The sequence below is a fragment of the Euwallacea similis genome, chromosome 2 (genome assembly GCF_039881205.1).
Source record: "Euwallacea similis isolate ESF13 chromosome 2, ESF131.1, whole genome shotgun sequence".
In the NCBI taxonomy this organism is placed as follows: Eukaryota; Metazoa; Arthropoda; class Insecta; order Coleoptera; family Curculionidae; genus Euwallacea; species Euwallacea similis.
The window spans coordinates 3,571,844-3,583,863 of record NC_089610.1 but is presented as its reverse complement, the minus strand read 5'-3'; the positions used below and the strand labels follow the sequence as shown (position 1 = coordinate 3,583,863).

Sequence of the window (12,020 nt, the reverse complement as noted above, 5' to 3'; positions counted from 1 at the left end):
TGTTTTCAATATTGACCAGAGACCCTCCTGAACGTTGAAAGAAAGAAACTAATAAATAAATGTAAAATTCTACACTTTGTTGCAATTAAGTCAAAATCACGTAGAGGTAAACGCAGGGTTACATCCGTAGTCTGCAAGAACTCCAGAGGTAACAGTAAATACAATCTACAATATAAGACCTTAAAAAGTCCAGTCAAATATTCTTTAGAGTTTAAATTAAAGATATAGAGCAATAGGAGTAGTTTAAGAAAAAATTGCTGTTTAAGAAAAAACCGGCGAAACCAGAAAGCGCCATCTTTGGCAACAATAAAGTCTTTACTTCAATTCAGATTACTTTCTGTCCTTTAACTATATATAGATGAGACAAGGAAAGAAACGCATGCAATCAACGCGGATCAGTATTAAGGAAGTTTACCTCGAGAGTAAACGTTATGACTTCATTCATTTTCTAATTTGTTTCTGTTTTGGTCGGACGGTTGTTGATATTTCATTGTCTTGAACCCAACGCCAAAGTACAAGGGGTAAGTGTTTAAAAATCTACGTTTTTCTCAATCATCTTGGCCTCCTCCTTATTTCTATCAAATTATTCAGAACCCTCAAACATCAAGTTAATCTTTGAAGCAGATATTTTCAGTCAGAATTATTGTAATAATTTTAATATTATGATGAAACAACTTTGTCTCGTTCGTATGATAGATGCTCTACCAAGACGTGATTTGAAATAATCGAAAATTTCTGATATAGCCCAAAATGTACTGTTACATCCCATAAAATTTCTTGAGATCAACTTAAAAAATTCTTGCAGAAACACGTTCTGATGTTGGTGTGTTCCATGCGGATTGTTGAGTAAATTGGAGCCTCCGCTTCTAGCTTCATGTTTTGTCACTGCGGGTAGTTAGGATAATGTAAGTAACTTCGTTGTTTTTTTTTTAAAGAATTCCTCATATAAATTTTTGTGAATGTTGGAAAATAAACAAATAAATGGTAACTTTTTGAAAAGACCCTTGGTGTACCCCTTACCCTCTCTACTGTTGCTACTACCCTGTTGTTTCCACAAGTGAGCTTCTGCCCTTTCCTTAATTTCTTAAGGGTGACTAAATGAAGTTAATGTTAACTATCTAGAAGATAATTTCTATAGAAGTCATGAAACTGGCTGTCTTTTCCACATTTCCATGGATGCTATTTTGGTAAAGTTTCCAGGACTTTGTTTGTTTAACCTAAGTATTACTAGATTAAAGTTTTAGCAACAAGTAAAAAAATATAGTTCTCATCATACAGTACCCTAATCAGAAACATTTTGATCTCTATTGAAAAAATATGCTACAACTTTCTTGTCTTTGCAAATGCAAGTTTGATGGTGACATGTGAATGCACTTACCATTCTTTTCTTTCCATTAAAGCTCTTACTATTTAACATTAGTCTATTAATTTTAGGACACCTTGATATACATTTATTATGTTCATGATGATTTTTAATAGACAAGCATATGACTGAATAGTTATGTCGAAAATATTAAACTGAATTTAACAATAATAATATTTCTATAATGCCTTTAGATTTCTAACATTAATTATTAATGGTTTATGCCATTTCAGACATGAAAACTACAATGTTGAGTACTACCATGATTGGACTGGCCAGTCAATTACCTGATAAATCCAAAGGAGTTGCTTGTAAAATGAGGTATTACTATACATTTTTTTTCTAAAATCCTAGATAAAATAAATTTTCAGTAATAAAGTGTTTTAGTGATGAATACATTCATAATGCTCCAGTCAATATGACTTACTGTGATTGGTTTATGTTCTGATATCTTTCCATAACTCATACATCCTTATATGAGTATTCAACAGCTCAAAAATAATTTTGGTTTTTCTTACAGAAAAATGTAAGGGCCCTTTGTGTTACATGGAAAAAGCATTTAAACATGTGGTCAGTATCTAATTGAATGCCATTCCTACATAGATACTTAAATTTTAAAATGATGTTTAAGACATTTGAAACCTGAATAAAATGTAGATAATTTTTTCACTGACTGATTAAAAAATTTTAAGTCTATGTGCTGTACAATATTAATGATTAACTAAAATTATTTTTGGTTTTCAGTTTCATCCATCTTAAAGGTTGAAAGCTACAGAAGGCCATCATAGCACAGAACAAGGTTTCATTCGTGTAAATGATTCCAGAAATAATTTCAGATATAACAATGTTGAGTTGGCTTATTTACCATTGATGGGTATGTTGTATTCTGTTTTATCATTTTCTGTTTACTCTTTTCGTTTATTAACAAAAAAAAGTGATGATAAAAATTACCGTCTGAATTATCTGTGATTATAATTCATGGCTGCAATTTAAAAACTGAGGATTAAAGATATTAATTTTTAACCAGTTTCATTAAAACAATTTCTCATTTGATTGTTTCAATTGCAGGTCTCCCTACTGCCATGGCTTTGAAGTCTTATTTGGGCTGTATATTGACTAAGTAAAGTAAGGATCATTTGGTTATTTTATTAAATAGTGAAAATTAAGTTACATGATGATTTATTTAGTTATCCCTGTCATATTGAAATATTTGATGATAACTTGATCACTGATTTGTCCTTGTTCTTGTTTTAATAAGTTCCCTAATAAGGAAACTGTTTAAAAATATTTCCTTGCTTTTGTTTCAGAAAGCTAAGTTGAGTAATCCAGGCTCAATTCATCTAACCTGGAGGAATATGTAAGTTTCTGTATTGTCTTGGTAGTAGTTCATAGTAAAAAATATTTCAATTTAATTATAATATGATGATCAGTAATTATACGCTATTTTGAGCTGTACTGTGAAAACCACTTGCCCTCACTGAGAATTTACAGTAGCTATTAGTTATATGAACCTTGCAATTTCTTAATTTGACTCACTATAAAATATCTTTCTTCATTTTAGGAATATATTGACTTTAGCTGCAGCAGCAAATATGGTAAGGAACTTCCATCTTCAATCTTACTTTAAATATAACCAAATCATGATGTTTTAATAATATACGCTATGAAAGTTTTTCAAACGTTAATGATTTCGAATTATTACTGATATTACCTACATAATGACTAAAATTTAGAATTTGTTAGTAAATTTGTTTTATGAATGTTTGTTGTTGCAGGCAAACTATGTATGGTGATAAGTATGGAGAATGGTAAAGCCGATTACTGTTACGATCAGTTATGCGTAATTGTCATATTTAAGGAATAAAATTTAAAAGCTTGTCTGTTTTCTTATAACGTCGTTTTTATTTTGCAATTTTCTACAATCCCGGAAAGGACTTAAAATAAACACTATCAAATCTACACGCGCCTTTCTTGAATCGCGCCTACAATTAATTTTGTAAGCTCAAAATTTTCATCAATTAAATTCTCAAGAATATCAAAATGGTCCGTCATAGATATGATCCACAAATGCGACCTCGTACCATCCTTTTGTAGTTTATTATAAAATTTCAAGCTTTGCTCTAAAAAAGCAGGACTATCGTATTCTGCCCCAACCACGTACACTACAGTTTCCCCATAATCAACAACATCAAAGAGGGGACTCAACTTTCTAGCGGTATCTACTGATAAACCCAACAATTGATTGGCTGAAATGTTAACCACCGGCTCTATATTGTACAAGCCACACAACAAGAAACAACCCTTGATGCGGTTACGGTCTTCTGGCGAAATCGACTTTTTAAATCCTGACAAGATGGTGGCTATAACGTGACCTCCCGCTGAATGACCGGATAGGAAAATTGCCCTGCGAAGAAAATATTTTTCGGTTAAACCATTCACTGGTAAAATTGCCAGGAGTTTGAAAAATGGGCCTAAAGTAAATAATTTTCTACCGGAAAGAACAGATTAGTAAAAAAAAATTTGGTATATTATAATTTTTCCCTAGCCATGCTATTATTTATTAATGTATGGTACCTTTACATAATAACGTATAAGATACCTACTCAGATTTGTGTTGTCTGGCATACTTTACACATTCCCTCAACCCTATCTGCACGTGCTCCAAAATTTCCTTGACGCTTCTTTTAGGACTGAGCTCGTAACCGAGTAAAATGGTTTTAATGCCATTTTTGTACAAGTTTTGCGAAATGAAGCCGTTGTTTGATTGGCTGATCGATTCATATTGGTAGAATCCTCCATGGATGTGGATTAGTATCGGGCTCCCTACATGGTTACAGCTTTGAGTTTTTGATTGAACAATTCATGGTATTACCATCGCTTAAGTCTGTTCCATAAATATCGTACTTCTCCCTTAGTCCTGGGCCATAAGGGATTCCCACTTCGTGTGGAATTGCGTCTCTGACCAATTTGGTATCTAAAATATACAGGGTATCATTCTTAGGATTCTGAAATGATTTTATTGTCGGAATTTTGTCTGTTTTTGATTAAAGATTTGGTCTACCATACTCAAAAGTGGCTTTACTTACGTGTCTCTATGAATTCTACGTGCTTGGCTATCACAACATCTTTACGGTACCTCTTCGAGAAGTGACTGGGCGAATACAACGTCTCCAAATCCTCACTCATTATAGACAACTAAATTTTTAGAAAGTTCTCGTTCCTAATCAAACTGCTATAAGAGGTCATTTCGGTCAGCATGTTTATATTGCAGGCCAATTTTTTAAAAGGTTTCTTTCCCGTCCCCCGTTCTTTTATCTTCATTCAAACTAGTCATGATATTCGATAGGTTGTGTGATATACTTTTCAAACAGACGTAATTTAATTCCTGCTAATACCTTCATCACCTGGAGTAATCTGATATATTATGATGTAGTTTTAAAGCAGAAATATATTTAGGTAAGTACTAAGGACACAAGTACCCGTTAAAATTAATGTTAGCTTTATGTTGTGTTACACTGCTCCAAGTGTCGGCCATGTGAAAACTCCTTTTCTTAATGATAGAGAGAATTAATGAAATGTCATAAAGTTGACTTAAACATTAAAATTGGCGGGAGTGTTTTGTAGTTCAATTTCACTTAGTTTACTTACTATACCACTACAACCTATAAGTTAATTGCAAGTGCTAAAATACAATTTGCATTCTGTTCCCAATATACTGAAGTGAAAGAAAATTTGAAACATTTGAGTACAGACAATGGCCAGGTAGGTACAAAAACCTTTGTTTTGCTAAACTTTATGCAATTCCGAAGGAGGATCTTGTCCGTAATCATCTAAACACGACGAACATTAATTTTCAGCGCTGACTCAAACTTACACTCCAACAACTCACCCATCTACAGCAGTAAAAAAAATACCATAAGCAATGAGAACATTCAAAAATCACATGAGGAATACCAGTACTTAAACCATATCAAGCATATACTGGAGAATGGATCTGTAAACAAAGACCGAACTGGGGTAGGAACTTATTCACTCTTTGGAGCTCAAATGCGCTACTCTTTAAGAAAGAACATTTTCCCACTCCTCACCACCAAAAGAGTATTTTGGAGAGGTGTAGTGGAAGAATTGCTTTGGTTTATAAGAGGCGGTACTAATGCCTTTGAGCTTCAAGATAAGGATATTCATATCTGGGATGCTAATAGCACAAGAGAATTTCTGGACTCTGTTGGTCTTAATGATAGAGAAGAAGGCGATTTAGGACCAATATACGGTTTCCAGTGGAGACATTTTGGAGCTGAATATAAAGGAATGCATGCAGATTATAAAAATAAAGGCATTGATCAATTAGCCCATGTAATAAATACAATAAAGACCAATCCTTCAGATAGAAGGATGATTATGTGTGCATGGAATCCTATTGACTTACCACAGATGGCTTTGCCACCTTGCCATTGCCTTGTGCAGTTTTATGTGGCAAATGGTGAACTTTCATGCCAGCTCTATCAAAGATCTGCTGATATGGGCCTCGGGGTTCCATTCAACATAGCCAGTTATGCATTACTGACTTACATGATTGCCCACGTAACTAATCTAGTAGTAAGTTGTTAATTTCGCCATATAGGAAGTTTTTAAGGTATTTGTTTCAGCCTGGAGAATTCATTCATACCATGGGAGACAGTCATGTCTATTTAAATCATGTGGATGCTTTAACTGAGCAAATAACTAGAGAACCTAGACCTTTCCCACAGCTCCACATTAAGAGAAAAGTTACAAATATTGATGATTTTACTATTGATGATTTTGAACTTGCAGGGTATGATCCTTATCCCAGGGTGAATTTGCCTATGGCTGTCTGATTAAAATAATAAATTTTAAGTCTAATGGATTAAATACATTAGTTATTTTATATTTTATGTGGGAGATAGTTGTTTAGAGTTCATACCCTTTTGAAATACATATTCATGTGTAGATATTCTTGATGTTTATGCTAAAGCGCTGAAAATCTAAAACAGATTTAATTTCAAACAATTTTTAAGATGTTATTATTGATTTATTTATTATAATTTTATACAGGGCATCTCCAAAACAAAAACAAATAAATAATATTAACTTTTTTTGAATGTTTGGCGAAAAAATGGCAAATAATCGAAAGTTATAGGTCAGGTAGATATTTTGGGTTGCCTATATACGTATTACTGTACTGACACTGACACGTATTTGTTTTTTCCATATTGAACCGTGTTTCGTTGGTTGCCTACGTACTATCTTTCTTCTACTTCTTGAACTGCTCAAGAATGGCCGCCGGTGTAAGTTTTTACAAAATTAATTTAAAATCATCTTGATTATTTCTACTCATCTGTATTAAAAGCTAATTTTAAATGAATCCTCCATGTTCATTTTATTAATCAAACCGGGTATTTTTGCAGACTTTGTACACCTACCCCGACAATTTTCGAGCAGCCAAGGCCCTAATCGCGGCTAAATACTCTAAAACTGAGGTGAAAGTAGCCGAAAATTTCGTATTTGGTGAAACCAATAAAACCAAGGAGTTCCAGCGGAAGTTTCCAGGAGGAAAGGTACAGATGTAAATACTATTTATCTATTTTTCATCACCAAGTCCTATGAGTTGAGGTTATAATTATTATCTGTCACAATCAGTTATGTGCCAGATGTGTCCTTTTTAGCCACTTTGGGGGCTATAAAATTGATACGCTCTGAAACATCAATGATTAATTGCAGGTTCCAGCTTTTGAAGGAAGACATGGTCAACTACTGCAGGACAGCAATGCCATAACATTTTTTTTAGCTGATGATAAATTAAAGGGTAGAACTGACTATGATAAGGCTCAAATCCTTCAGTGGATTGGGTTCGCTGAGGGTGAAGTACTTCCAGCTGCTTGTGCTTGGGTATTTCCAATTTTAGGAATAATCAAGGGCACTCCAAGTACTGATGAGGTAAATGCCCATGCAATTTAAGATTTACAGATCTCCATAGCATAACATAAATGTAACATATGTAATGCAATGTAACTTTCTAATGAGCCACTTACATTTAAGCCACTTTCATTTTAAAATTTTATGTGTTATGCTTTACATTTATCCTCTTTTCAAAGGCAAGTGCTGTCTCATTAATGGGAGCAGTTGTAACAAAAAGAGGAACATTAATTGGCAAATTTTATTTTACTAAGGGATGCTTTTGATGATCTGTTTTTTGTTATATTTGTCATACATAATATCAGTATTCACTCCCTTTTTCAAAATAATAGAATAAAGGAACTTTCTTAAATTAATGTATACAATTTTTCATTTATGAGTTAACTTGCGAGTTGAAATTGGGTCATTCAACCAAGTGAAATTTGGAAACAGTTTTTACTCTTAATTTGTCATAACACTTATCACCTTTACTTAAATTAACTGACATTGTATCTCTTAAGAGTTAGAAAATAATCTTGAATAATAGAAATAGTAATTGGACAATTTTTTAACCATAGAAAATTATTATTACTTATATATTTGTCAGATATTGTAAACCACAATGTTCTTATGATTTTGCAGGCCATCAGCAGAGCTAAGAGTGACATGAAAGTAACATTGAACATCCTCAACAATCACCTACTTACAAGAACTTACTTAGTTGCTGAACGCATAAGTTTAGCCGATATAGTGGTAGCTTGCAACTTGTTAAACCCCTACAAATATGTCTTAGATCCAGAGTACAGAAAGCCATATGTTAATGTTAACAGGTGCTTTTCTATACCTTTGTAAAATTGAAATTTACTTAATTAAGTTTTAACATTAGATGGTTTAATACTTTAATCAATCAACCTCAATTCAAAGCTGTTCTTGGAGATGTAACATTATGTGCTAAGCCTGCCCAGCCTGCAGCTGTGCCAGCAGCTGGACCATTTGGAGACGGTAAGAATTTTTTTTGCTTTTAGCTATTATTAAATTCTAATGTGTATTGTGATTGGGCCGCTGTGTAAAAGTGCTTAAAATTGTGGTTTTTCTTACAAGCTGGTCAGTTAAAAAATAAAACGGCGAATAAGGAGAGTAAGCATAAAGAAAAGCAGGGTGAGAAAAGCACTGAAAGTTCAGAGCCTGTTTCTGATAAACCTAGCAAAAAGAAAGGTAACTTTATGGTATTTAGTTTTTTGTCCTGCGACCCTTTATTGAAAGTTACTGTTGCCCTTGGTAGTCTGAATGTGATTGTTAACTTTCTGTTTAGGAAAGAAGAAGAAAGATGAGAAGAAACAAGAGAAGAAAGAAAAACCCAAAAAGGAGGCTCCAAAAAAAGAGGAGCCTGAAGAAGAATTGGACGCAGCTGATGAAGCTCTTGCTGCAGAACCCAAAAGCAAAGATCCTTTTGAATCCTTACCTAAAGGGTAGATATATCAGAACCTCACCATTCCTATCCTCCCCTATTCTCACCTTATGTTTGCAGAACTTTCAACATGGATGAGTTTAAAAGAATGTATTCAAATGAAGATGAAAGTAAATCGATTCCATTCTTCTGGCAAAAATTTGATCCAGAAAATTATTCAATTTGGTATGGAGAATACAAGTATCCTGAGGAGCTAACTAAAGTTTTCATGAGTTGTAATTTAATAACCGGTAAGATTTCTGTTTTTTAGTAGATTTTAACTAGTTCTTTATTATATTAAAGCTATTTTACATACATGTTAATATAATGTAATACTTTAGCTATTTTTTATCTAGTAGTTTGTCTAGTCTTGATATGTGACAACTAAATGGGATATAATCAGGGAAAGTTTTTTGCAAAAATAGACAAAACCACCTCAACTTTTAATAGTTACATGGTACGTTGTTGCCGTACGGGGTTCTTAGTGTAGGATGCAGGAGACCTTACTATTGTTCTGAAATTAGATCATTTGTTTTCAGGCATGTTCCAACGTTTAGACAAAATGCGTAAACAAGGCTTTGCCTCCGTATGTTTGTTTGGGGAGGACAATAATAGCACAATTTCCGGGGTGTGGGTATGGAAAGGTCAAGACCTTGCCTTTACTGTAAGTTATTCAGTAAACTTTTAAAAGAGTTAATTCTAAAAGTAATTTTAGTTGAGTCCCGACTGGCAAGTGGACTACGAAGTTTACGACTGGAAGAAGTTAGACCCTGCTTCCGATGAAACGAAAAAACTAGTTCAAGATTACTTTTCGTGGAATGGCACGGACAAAGCGGGCAGGAAGTTCAATCAAGGGAAAATCTTTAAGTAGCTTAATACTTCAAATGTGTTTTGTACTACTATATTTTGGTCTTTAACTTGAACAACTTTGAGTACTCTACTTACCATTAAATTTATCGGGCCATTTTCAGTGTGTCGTTTCATTTCAATATCTTTTGTCAGAAATAAATTATTTCTTCGATCAAGGTTTTTTTTTAGTACATTGGATGAAGAGAAATTAACAGAATTACGAAATTTTCTGCTGCTTACTGTAAATTTTAAATCTTTAGAAAAGTTCCAGCCTACTTTCTTTACATTACTTGACCAACATGCAGGGTGTTGATAAATGGGGTTTTTAAAACACGTATATTTCAAATAATTTTATTATTTAATTAATGTTTTAAAAACTGCATTTGAGGCACAAAGTGTATTATGTTCACATTCCCTTAATTATATCCGCTCAAGTCCAAGCCATAGTCCGGCCTCTGGTCTTATATTAATAGCAAACTTTTTACTCAGCTTTAAGGGCACTTGAGTCTTGTCTATAACTACTAGTTTGAATTTGCTGAGCAAATGGAAAAATACTGTTTTCACTTCAAGTAACGCAAATCTCGATCCTAAACAGCTCCTAGGCCCTTGACCAAACGTTAGAAACGTGTATGGTATTAATTTATCTCGATTTTCTGAGCTGAACCTCTCGGGAATGAATTGCTCCGGTTGAGGATAATATTTAGGATCGTGATGTATCGCATAACAAGGTATCTGAATTGCCATTCCTTTGGGGATCACTAGGATGCGTTCTTCTGCAGATTTGGGGTAGATAGTGTACGTTTTAGTACATTCACGGCCGACGATAACAAATGGGGGCCACTTGCGTAGAGCCTCTAATAAATGATTGTTTATTACGAACTTCATCGAGTATATAATAAGACTCACCAGAGATGACCATGTCCATATACTTCATGTCAGTAATATCTTCATAACTAACAGATTTTCCTTGAAGACTACTTAAGATGGTCAATACTTCTTCCCTAAGTTTACATTGCACCTCGTTATTCAACGCCAGTTCGTAAGCTGCAAAGGTCATTAGCGACGATACGGAATCGAAGCCAGCAAAAAAAAAAATTAGGGCTTGTGCTGTAATGTCTTGATTGGAGATTTTTCTGGATAACTTGACATTTCCTGTTAAAAGCAATAAGGGGAGTACTGTTTAATAAATATGTTTCTAATTGATTACCAATGAACTCTTCAGTAGCCGCAAACCCGACTTCGGCCGCATGGCCATCATCATTTTCAACACCTTTTCTAGCATCCATCAAAATTTGTAGCATATCAGGTCTGTATATCCCCTTCTGCTGCCTGGTTTCTATGGTATTATCAACCAGGTTTCTAAAGAACGTATTAACTTCTTTTCGAAATATCTCGAGTTTAAGAACCTTAGGGGAAATATTCATTAGTTTTAATTCACTAATTTATTAACACTTGTATGCACAATTGTTAATTAAATTTAAAAAAATTACCTTAAAAAGCCTTGGTGAAATCTGAAACAACAATATCTTCAAGAAAGTCGTAAACCTTAGATTTGTTATTTCTTGCCCCATTTTGTAAAATTCATTCTCAGGTTCCACTAAAGAATTCACCTCAACTCCAAATGCCGTTGTTGCTATTACGTCTATTGTGAATCTGAAATGTACAGATTTTTATAAAAATTAACAATGCTTTGTTGTACCTGGTGAAGGCGTCTTTGATCTCGACATCACTGACGGTGTCTCTGCTCTGTTCTTGAAAATGTTTAACGAAGTTTTCTGCAGCTTCTGATATCAATTTGAACATGACCTTCATTTTACTGCTTGTAAACGATCCGGTAAGAGTGGCCCTCATTTTGCGCCATTCATCACCTAAATGTTCAACAATAATCCTTAAAATCCTGGGGTAAGGACTTCCTTACCTTTTAAGCTAACCAGGTTTTTGGAAAATAGTGGATCAACTTTTGGATCAGTAACCGCCACATGATCGACAAAATGATCGAAGTCTTTAACAGTTATTTTTCTTATTAAATCTGGGTCGCGAACCACTAATTTGGGTCTCAAAAACTGGTATATACCATAATACCTGAAATGATGGTACGCGGTGTGTAAAAGTTTTAATTTCTGTTCTTGGAAAAGATTGCGCTCTGATTCATACGTACATCCGGCCTTAGACAATCAACACAGCTTTACGCTCCATACATACCTGACTTTGGGTATTAAGTTGTAGTGATAAGCGACGATATCTGCCATATCCATAATTCGAAAAATCATTCTCCAGCTATCTCCAAATAAGATCCATGGGTGCCCCTGTTCAACTCCTTTTCTTTTCCAGTAACTGTAGGGATGGATCCATAAGTAGTAGCTAGCAAGAAGTACTAGTACAATTGCGAACAGGAACATCTCATTCGATAGAATAATTTGATCGAACTGACCTTGCAATCAAGAAAAC

The 12,020-nt window shown here is 34.0% G+C and overlaps 4 protein-coding genes and 1 long non-coding RNA gene across 8 annotated transcripts; 3 read left to right on the top strand and 2 right to left on the bottom strand.

Moving 5' to 3' along the window:
- The first annotated feature begins 455 nt into the window (after window positions 1-455).
- LOC136419222 (uncharacterized) lies at window positions 456-3,244 on the top strand. Of its 3 annotated transcripts, XR_010753085.1 has the most exons (9): window positions 456-521; window positions 806-905; window positions 1,597-1,684; window positions 1,884-1,933; window positions 2,108-2,237; window positions 2,432-2,488; window positions 2,671-2,720; window positions 2,925-2,958; window positions 3,139-3,244. It is a non-coding gene; the product is annotated as an uncharacterized lncRNA (long non-coding RNA). The 3 variants fall into 3 exon arrangements; XR_010753086.1 differs by lacking the exon at window positions 1,884-1,933; XR_010753084.1 differs by lacking the exons at window positions 1,884-1,933; window positions 2,108-2,237.
- A 31-nt stretch (window positions 3,245-3,275) lies between these two features.
- KFase (kynurenine formamidase) lies at window positions 3,276-5,265 on the bottom strand. The gene is made up of 4 exons (XM_066405423.1): window positions 4,450-5,265; window positions 4,236-4,337; window positions 3,967-4,186; window positions 3,276-3,767 (listed from the first exon to the last, which is right to left on the bottom strand). The coding sequence occupies exons 1-4, from the start codon at window positions 4,547-4,549 to the stop codon at window positions 3,320-3,322; spliced, it is 870 nt and encodes a 289-aa protein (XP_066261520.1). The 5' UTR covers window positions 4,550-5,265; the 3' UTR covers window positions 3,276-3,319.
- On the top strand, window positions 5,103-6,255 carry Ts (Thymidylate synthase). Its single transcript, XM_066405422.1, has 3 exons — window positions 5,103-5,125; window positions 5,221-5,959; window positions 6,010-6,255. Exons 1-3 carry the CDS (start codon window positions 5,118-5,120, stop codon window positions 6,217-6,219), a joined length of 957 nt encoding a protein of 318 aa, XP_066261519.1. The 5' UTR covers window positions 5,103-5,117; the 3' UTR covers window positions 6,220-6,255.
- A 298-nt stretch (window positions 6,256-6,553) lies between these two features.
- eEF1gamma (elongation factor 1-gamma) lies at window positions 6,554-9,744 on the top strand. Of its 2 annotated transcripts, XM_066405414.1 has the most exons (10): window positions 6,554-6,669; window positions 6,790-6,939; window positions 7,103-7,318; window positions 7,919-8,106; window positions 8,163-8,278; window positions 8,378-8,491; window positions 8,589-8,745; window positions 8,805-8,974; window positions 9,263-9,387; window positions 9,439-9,744. In XM_066405414.1, the coding sequence occupies exons 1-10, from the start codon at window positions 6,658-6,660 to the stop codon at window positions 9,592-9,594; spliced, it is 1,404 nt and encodes a 467-aa protein (XP_066261511.1). In that variant the 5' UTR covers window positions 6,554-6,657; the 3' UTR covers window positions 9,595-9,744. The 2 variants fall into 2 exon arrangements, with proteins under 2 accessions (XP_066261511.1, XP_066261512.1); XM_066405415.1 differs by lacking the exon at window positions 8,378-8,491.
- Window positions 9,745-9,968: 224 nt separating this feature from the next.
- LOC136419127 (cytochrome P450 9e2-like) lies at window positions 9,969-12,006 on the bottom strand. Its single transcript, XM_066405294.1, has 7 exons — window positions 11,775-12,006; window positions 11,491-11,654; window positions 11,272-11,440; window positions 11,063-11,225; window positions 10,780-10,978; window positions 10,479-10,724; window positions 9,969-10,426 (listed from the first exon to the last, which is right to left on the bottom strand). The coding sequence occupies exons 1-7, from the start codon at window positions 11,969-11,971 to the stop codon at window positions 9,993-9,995; spliced, it is 1,572 nt and encodes a 523-aa protein (XP_066261391.1). The 5' UTR covers window positions 11,972-12,006; the 3' UTR covers window positions 9,969-9,992.
- Window positions 12,007-12,020: the final 14 nt, after the last annotated feature.

What these genes read in the sequence shown, in the direction of transcription:
- LOC136419127 (XM_066405294.1), bottom strand. Translation starts at nt 11,971, where the DNA reads ATGTTCCTGTTCGCAATTGTACTAGTACTTCTTGCTAGCTACTACTTA. An exon ending in AAACCTGGTTAGCTTAAAAG is followed by an intron (nt 11,441 to 11,490) that starts GTAAGGAAGTCC and finishes TTGAACATTTAG; the next exon opens with GTGATGAATGGCGCAAAATG. An exon ending in ATCAAAGACGCCTTCACCAG is followed by an intron (nt 11,226 to 11,271) that starts GTACAACAAAGC and finishes TGTACATTTCAG; the next exon opens with ATTCACAATAGACGTAATAG.
- KFase (XM_066405423.1), bottom strand. Translation starts at nt 4,549, where the DNA reads ATGAGTGAGGATTTGGAGACGTTGTATTCGCCCAGTCACTTCTCGAAG. An exon ending in CGTAGAATTCATAGAGACAC is followed by an intron (nt 4,338 to 4,449) that starts GTAAGTAAAGCC and finishes TGTATATTTTAG; the next exon opens with ATACCAAATTGGTCAGAGAC. An exon ending in TGGAACAGACTTAAGCGATG is followed by an intron (nt 4,187 to 4,235) that starts GTAATACCATGA and finishes GTAACCATGTAG; the next exon opens with GGAGCCCGATACTAATCCAC.
- Ts (XM_066405422.1), top strand. An exon ending in CCCACGTAACTAATCTAGTA is followed by an intron (nt 5,960 to 6,009) that starts GTAAGTTGTTAA and finishes TATTTGTTTCAG; the next exon opens with CCTGGAGAATTCATTCATAC.
- eEF1gamma (XM_066405414.1), top strand. An exon ending in TAAACCTAGCAAAAAGAAAG is followed by an intron (nt 8,492 to 8,588) that starts GTAACTTTATGG and finishes CTTTCTGTTTAG; the next exon opens with GAAAGAAGAAGAAAGATGAG. An exon ending in GTCAAGACCTTGCCTTTACT is followed by an intron (nt 9,388 to 9,438) that starts GTAAGTTATTCA and finishes AAGTAATTTTAG; the next exon opens with TTGAGTCCCGACTGGCAAGT.